This window comes from Apteryx mantelli, chromosome 4 (genome assembly GCF_036417845.1).
Source record: "Apteryx mantelli isolate bAptMan1 chromosome 4, bAptMan1.hap1, whole genome shotgun sequence".
Taxonomy (NCBI): Eukaryota; Metazoa; Chordata; class Aves; order Apterygiformes; family Apterygidae; genus Apteryx; species Apteryx mantelli.
In genome coordinates this window covers 73,288,713-73,296,911 of record NC_089981.1, presented here as the reverse complement: position 1 = coordinate 73,296,911, position 8,199 = coordinate 73,288,713, and the positions used below count along the sequence as shown (strand labels likewise).

General features: G+C 41.9%; 1 protein-coding gene across 1 annotated transcript; it reads left to right on the top strand.

Annotated features, from left to right (window-relative positions):
• Positions 1 to 2,093: 2,093 nt before the first annotated feature.
• On the top strand, positions 2,094 to 7,930 carry LOC106483125 (alpha-1-antitrypsin-like). The gene is made up of 4 exons (XM_013940984.2): positions 2,094 to 2,739; positions 3,759 to 4,029; positions 6,383 to 6,530; positions 7,693 to 7,930. Exons 1-4 carry the CDS (start codon positions 2,094 to 2,096, stop codon positions 7,882 to 7,884), a joined length of 1,257 nt encoding a protein of 418 aa, XP_013796438.1. The 3' UTR covers positions 7,885 to 7,930.
• The last annotated feature ends 269 nt before the right edge of the window (positions 7,931 to 8,199 follow it).

Here is an 8,199-nt window from a genome sequence, read left to right as displayed (position 1 = left end):
TTGACTCATGAGTCTTGAATGTTAGTGATCGGCCAGCACTGAGTAACAGATGGATGATTCAGATTCAGATTGTATTTAATTATCTGCGAATTCAGAGCTATAATAAAATGAAACTAATTCCATGAAATTACATAAATCAACCACAAAATGCAAACATGTCATTATTACATAGAGCAAAAATACAAAGATAAAAAAAAATCCAGAAAAACTGTAACCAGTATTTTAGAAACACTCTTACTGCAAAACCATGCCTTATTCATTAGTTATAATTTTGAAGCCAGGTCAGTTAAATTTCATGTCTATTCTGCATTCCAAATAAATAGAAATTGGCAGTTCTATGTGTAATAGAAAATTCCATCTATATGCTGTGTTTTGTTATAAGCATTAAATGTGATGAGACAGGGAACCGGTGGTGACTTCTGTTTAAAATGGAATATTTCTTTTTTCAGTATTCATGTTATTCTTAATAAATTATGACTACAGCTGAGTAAATAGTTCACAGTGAACAATTTATCTAAAGGCAGCTTCTGAATCAGCCTGCTGGATATGTGGAAATAGATTAAGCTTAGCTCTGATGCTTTTGTTTGGGAGCTGATTTCTTTTCAAAGTCTGACTAGTACATTGGCTCACTGATAGCTGGTTTTAAATATTCAGAACTGGAGCTCTTATGTTGAGTTACAAGTGGCTAGATATATCGAGAAATATAATTTCAATGTCAGAATCAGAGGAGGAGGCAAAATTATAATTTGAAACTACTGTGCACAGAAACTGAAAATGTAGTTACCAAGAACACTAACAGTTCTTCCACTTGCCAATAACACTGCCACCAAAATGTGAGTAGGCCTGCCTTTTAGAAATACTTATGTCAGTTATGTAAATGTTTGAATATTTGGCTAGAGCTCGAAAATATTTTGTCATTCTTATGCAGGTCCAGTTGTAACTGGATATTCAAATACTAATACAAATTTCTCCCTCTGATGCTATGGAAAAAGCAGGACCATGGTCATAATTCTTCCTGATGACTGTCTTCCAAGTTGAATAATGCCAGAACAGAAATATATTATTGGTTTAATATAGCCCTTCTTGCACAATTTTTAGCAAATGTGGATCGTTATCTCCCAAAACATTTTGAAAATCTCTCACCATTTTTATGCCCCAGGAATGAGGCCCACTGGGACATTCACATCCACATTGCATTTCCAAGCTCCCTGCATAAAAGCTTATATAGTGTCTGCTGTGCAAAGGAGAGCAGCTGAGAGCAATAGGTTAGGACAGGAGTATTGCCCTTTGACTAGTAGTTCAGCTGATTAAAAAATAAGACCTTGTTTTTGTTATTGGCATCGACTCCTTTTGCAGCATTCAAAATGAACCTGTTCCAGTGGTTTGATTTGTCTACTAAGAGACAACACATTATTCAAGGTTCTTAGTGTTACATCATTTATTTTCAGAAAGAAAGAGTACCTGTTCCTTAGAGACATAGGGCTTTATGTTTGGTTTGCTACTAAAAAGCAGCCAGACCACTTGCCCTCTCTTGAAATAGAGTGCCTTGTCAGTCTGACCAAAAGTTTATTTAAGAGCTCATCCACAAATTCAGTTTGGATGTAGCTAGTGATTGCTGCCTACTTGCACGAATTTCCTCTCTTTTCCTTTACTCTCAAACAGGCAGACTTCTATGATGGTCTTTTGGGGAATTATCTTAGACCTTAGTGTCAAAAGCACAGTGGTGTTGCAGCCTTCCAGTGATTAGCCAGTCTAATAAATGGTGTGTTTTCTGACAGGATGTCCTCCCTCTTCTCTGGCCTGCTGAGGGTGCTGTGTATTCAGCTATTCTATGCCAAATTTTGCCTGACGGTCAGGCTCCCAAGTAGATGTTTAGTGTGAGGCTGGCAGAGAGAGTTGGGGGAGATTTGCTGGGAGGCCTGGGAAAATACAAAACCACCTGGCAAGAGCTGGGGAATGGGGAAATTGAGCACAAGTGAAAGTTTTACAAAAATCTCTTATTCAGTGGGACTGACAGAATATCTATTGCTACTTGATATCTTTACCTTAGTAATAGATTCTCCGTTTTTTCCAGAGCACTGTAGTATGAGAAGATGAAGACCACATTTTACCTGTGTTTGCTACTAGTTGGGCTTCACGCTGCTGCCCATGATCAGCTCCCTCCCAACCACGACGGACATGATCCAAACGAATCCAAGCACCGTGCACATCACGCAGGTGAAGTGATGACTTGCCTCAAACTAGTGCCAAACAATGCCGACTTTGCATTTCAATTTTTTAAAGAGCTTAGACTGGAGACACCTGATAAGAACATTTTCTTCTCTCCTGTAAGCATCTCCACTGCCTTTGCAATGCTGGCCTTTGGTGCTAGATCAGCCACTCAGACTCAGATCCTGGAAGGACTCGCCTTTAACCTTACAGACATGCACGAGAAGGAGATACATGAAGGCTTTCACCATCTCATCCACATGTTGAGCCATCCTGAGAGTGAGGTCCAGCTCGACATGGGAAATGTCATATTTCTAACAGAGAAGCTGAAACCACTAAAAAAGTTTTCAGATGATGCCAAAGCTCTGTATCAAATGGATACTTTTACTGCTGACTTCAACAATCCTGCAGAGGCTGAGAAGCAAATCAATGATTATATAGAGAGGAAAACACATGAGAAAATTACCAGTTTGGTCAAGGACATAGATCCACAGACCGTAATGCTTCTGGCAAGCTTCATTTTCTTTAAAGGTAATTCAAGTCATCCAGTGTTCTTGTTCACATTATTCATCCTATCAAATGATCTAATCTGTCAGCTACCTCATTTGGAAGTTACTCTGGGGAGAATTTCAAGTGTTTTTCACTGGGGCAGGAAAAACAATGCCCAGCTTTCCATTGTTGGCACGCCAGATCAGCAACTCTTCACAGAGCAGGAGAGCAGGCGGGGACCTTCTCATCCCCAGGAGGCAACCAGGGAGCGGACTTTGCTGCTGCTGGGGACTCAGGGCAGAGCTGCTTGGAGACGCACCCTCCCGTGCAGCCTCAGCTTGCTTTTTAGGGTTTAGCTATAACTCTGGTTGCTCCATGTTCTTTTAATTTTCAGTGAAGACACTGAGACGAATGAATGACCTAATTCTTTTAATGTCCCTCTTTAAAAGAGTGCATGGTTGAATAGTCTAATTTACTATAGCCTACATACTCCTTGTTTTTTCTATTGAAGTCCTTGAAATGTATACACACTACCATATCTATATGCAGAAGATGCTAGTGATGGGCAGGGAAGTGTGTTTTAAGGAACAAAGTGGAAGCACTGAATTTTTGATGTGGTTTAGGTGTGCTGTTAACACCAACACAATAGAAATCAGATGTGAGATCCTAGGTTAATTTTATCCTCAGATTAAGGCTTACCATTAAAATCAATAGAAATAAAATGTATACATTATATGAGTGCACAGTTAATGTCAGGTAAGCCCTTAAATGACTTAAAGACAGGCCACTTAGATCACCTGAATAATGGTAAGAAGTACAAAGAAAATGCCTAATTTTTTCATTACTGACATCTGAAAAATAAAGTGAAATTGGAATCTAACACATTATTTTGATCAGGTAAGATTCTTGCCGTACTGTGATACAGATTTTAATAAAGTAAATAAGTTTGAAAATTCTGAATTTAACAAATGAAGGAATAGGTAAATGTTACTTGTTATATAAAATTCCATTTATGATGAGATGGGACATGGGATGTTCAGTTGCATTCTTCTCTCTACCAGGCAAGTGGGAAAAGCCTTTTACGTCAGAGCTCACTGAAGAAAGAGAGTTCTTCGTGGATGAGGAAACAACTGTGAAAGTCCCTATGATGCACCAAACAGACATATTTGACTTCTATTTTGATGAGAAGGTGCCTTGCACCGTGGTGCGGCTTCATTACAATGGGAGTGCTACAGTATTTCTAGTTCTGCCAGAAAAGGGAAAAATGAAGCATCTAGAGCAAGCTCTGGTCAAGGAAACTGTCCGTGAATGGTCAGAAAATCTCTTCCAGAGGTAATCATCTGCCAACCTGCTGCAGCGGCACCTAGATTTATAGTCTCTTTTCTTTTTTTTCTTTTTTTGGGGGAGGGGAATGCAAACACTACAAACTCACCTGGATTCTGGGAACAGAGTGGGTTATTTTTGGCTTGTGCACCCTAGCTGTAAAAATCTTGCGACTGGCTGGTATTTGACTATTCTGTTGTTGATGCAAAGGTTGGAGTGACTTCTTGTCCCCTGTGCCAGAGCAGACACCTTCTGGTGGGCTCTTGGGAGCACAGAGTAGCAAACCTGTATTGGGGTTTCTAAAATAGTCCATTGACTGAGTGGGAAGGTGGCAATTTTAAAGGAAATCTCCAGTACTGAGGTTTCAGCTGTGTTTTACATCACGTTTGTCACTGACACACCATTGCTCAGACATATGTCTAAACCCTAAAAACCCATAACTTAAACAGTTGGTAGTAATGCACACATATGTAATATGTCCTAACCAAATATCTTATTTTCAAGGACAGCAGTACACAGTGGTTATTAGGACAGGCTAGTGATTAATTGTGGATTTCCAGATTTTCTGGCACTTTGTTTTTGAAACTCTAAAGGTCTAATGAGGGTCTGATAATTCTTACCATTGACACTAACATCAGCTAACACATTTTATGACCTTGCTTGTCTGGGAGGAAGGAGATCTTAGCACCAGTAGACAAATAATGTCAAGTCAACATGTACCTAATTTACCAAGCTCTTCCCTGATTCATAGTAATAAGTCTGTGCAGTTCACACCCATGATTCTTGATGCATCGTTATAGAAATGCTGCTATAGATAATAAAGGCATATTCTGTAGCAAATTAGATAGGAACTAAGAATGTGATACCTCAAATATGAAAAATAAAAACATGCAATTCTTAGCTACAAAATCAGGAAAATCTTCATCTAAATTAATCTTTGGTGCAAGTTCCTTTAAGACCAACATAGAAATAAGAACTCTATATGACAGACTGTGAGAACCAAATGACAATTTAAATTCTAGTATTATGGTGATGCCAATGTTAATAAACTTAGTCCTGTTATCTTCTAATGCACTGGGCAGCATTGCATAAAGGCTACAGCAGCAGTTTTGGATCCTGTCCGCTATGCTGTTCAGCCCAAATTATCTCAGGGAGAGACAGCAGAAGACTTGAGTTACCTAAAGGGTAATTACTACAGCAGGGGACTATTAGGCTCCTAGGATCCCCAGACAGTGCACAAAGAGAAATGCAAACAGAAAGCATACTAAGAAGGAGCAGCCTATCGATAGGCAGGAGACAGTGGAAATACCATCAGCAGCAACTCAGAAGATGCAGTTTGATCTCTGGAGCCGAGCAAAACAGACCCTTCAGCGCAGGGTTACTCCAAGCACTGGTGTGGGTGAAAGAGCTCATGCAGTAGTTGATAAAGTGCAGGATAGGGAAACTGAGGCCCATCCTACAGAGACAGCTTGTCTCCACCAGAGCTAGAGCAAGACCTGGGCAAAGGTGGAGGAGTGCAGCGGAATCTGCAGAGAGAGAGACGGGGCAGCAATGGGGAGGGAAGGGAGCTGGCATCACTGCTCCATCTGCTGCTCACTGGCAAAGGCAGACTTGATCATGGCCAGCCAGCGGGAGAAAGACGACTGGAAGAGAAATTAGAAGGAGAATATAAACAACTCACTGCAGCAAAGCGCAAACAGCACTTACCACTGCAGCAGATCCCTTTCTCTGCCCTTTTGCCACCAGTCTGCTCTGCCCCCCTGCACCCTCACACCCTGCTGCCCCTGCACACAGACACCATGGCACATCCCAGAGACCTGCGGGGAGGATCACGCTGCCCAGGGGAACTCTGAGGGGTGGCACAGAAACCCTTTTTGCCCCAGGAGCAGCTGACTGCCTCCACAAGGTGACCAAAGGTGCAGGTGTTGGAAGCAGACCCGTGTGGGGCAATGCCAGGGCCATTCCAGAACTAAAGCTTTGCTTTGAAGTGCTCATGTTTGTCATATTTTTCCCCCAAGCAGAGTCTGTCTGTACGCCACTTCTGGTCCCCTCTTCCTTGAAAGTTCTGGGTTGTTGCCTCTGTGCCTCATCTTCCCTGCTTGCAAAAGAGGGCTCATGTTATTGCCCTCTGCAGAGTGCTCCAAGATTTGCTAAAGCAAAATGCCAGATAAATATTGCTATTATTATGAATAATAATGTCTGTATCTCTATGAGAAGCACTAGCAATTAGATTACCATTTACTGTACGTTCAGGACTATCCTGGGGTTTAGTAGTCATAAGAATTAAACAGTTTTCCCACTATCATTTACCCTGATGAAAGACCTTTCTTACCACTGTATGTGCTTCTTTTCTTTTAAACAGGAGGATAAGCCTGTACTTCCCCAAATTTTCTATCTCTGGAAGCTATGAGATAAAGAACACCCTTAACAAGATGGGAATTATTGATGTGTTCACTGACCGGGCAGATCTGTCTGGCATCACCGGAGCCCCAGAGCTGAAGGTTTCTAAAGTAAGTCTGCATTCACAGGCCCTCTCCTGTCCTCTCATGAACACACAGCATAAACCCATTTGTGGCAGGTGTTCAGAAACACCGGGCAAAAACAGTTTCTGGCTTCATGGACTGCCTGCTGCTGGGGACCAGGTTCACCCTGGTATGAGTCTGTGAATTTACACCCAGGAGGAATCCAGCCCTCAGTGAGCGTGGAGTTCAGATTAGTTTGCTGCACATCTTTTTTTCCAAGGATGCTACCAGCCAAGGTCTTCTGAAAAATGAGAGGAAAAGCAATCAACCTGTTCATCAGGAGAAGCAGCTAATGTTATTGGGAAGGCCACAGACCCTCTCACCCCAGAGATTTAATTTTGGCAGTGCACAGCTGGCATCCCATGTGGGAGACCCTGTGCCACCAAGAGCGCTGGGGGTGGCAGCTGGGGTGCCCGAGACCCACATGTTTCAGGATCCTGAGGGCAGGCTGGTGAGCACAGCACCCTGGCAAGTCAGGGGAGTGCGGGCCAGGCACAGGGACTGCCAGTGCTTCCCACACCCCAGGGCAAAGAAGAGGAACTGGTGAGAGGAGCAGCAAGTAGAAAAGGGAGAATCTCAAGATTAGAGGATGAAATCTGGATAAAGAGACTCTTTTTCTTTTCTTAACCTGTTTTTGGAATTCGATAGAGCATCATTTTTAGTGGCAGCTTATCGGTATGTGCCCAAATCATCTCTTTTCTTCCTGTTCAGGTGACTCCTTACCTCAGATGCAACACGGCAAATAAAGGCATTTAACTCAATGCAAAATGCATGCTGTTTTTCTCTGCTTATTTGTCTCAGACAGCATGACTAGCCCTCAAACACTTCAAAAGTATTTTGCCACCCTTCAATGCAGGGTGGATTTCACTGATGATCTCTTACAAGCAGAGCCTCTGTCCTCCATCCAAGCTCTGGGACAGAGGACAAACATTTGGAACTGTTTTGCTGAGGAGATTTGTGTAGATCCGTCTTGGTTCTCATTTGAGGTAGCCACAACTACAACAACAAAGCTCAATTCTCTCTCCACTGCCCCTGCTGACTCCTCTGCAGTAGATCCTTTAAAGCAGGGCTGCTTTAAAAGCAGTCTGGTTCATCTCTCAGGCACCTGTTCTGTGTCCAGAACTACTGTGGGTGTTTTCTTTCTTCCTAGGTTGTCCATAAGGCTGTGCTGGATGTTGACGAGAGAGGTACTGAGGCCGCAGCAGCAACTGCTGCCAAAATAATGACTATTTCTCTTCCTCCAACCATTGAATTCAACCATCCCTTCCTCATGCTGATTTTTGATAGAGCTACAAACAGCACACTCTTCATAGGAAAAATAGTTAACCCCACTGAACATTAGGTGAAGTTGTGTATGAGTTCTGATTCTTATTTCTGATTAAAGAAAATGTGAAACTGCCTGATGTGAATTATTTCTATTTGTACCAGTTTAGTGTAAAGTTCTTCTTTACCAAACTTTTACATTCCATGCTGTTATCAAAAATTGTTGGTATTGACCATGACACCAGCTAAAGAGGACACAAAGAAAATATTTTTAAATTCAGCTAGCAAAGAATATCTCTTTTTATTTGAATGAAAGCCAAGGAAAGACTTGTTAAGATTTGCCAATATTCAGTCAGAGATGTTTGTATTATGGAAGACTCCTGCTTTGTATGTG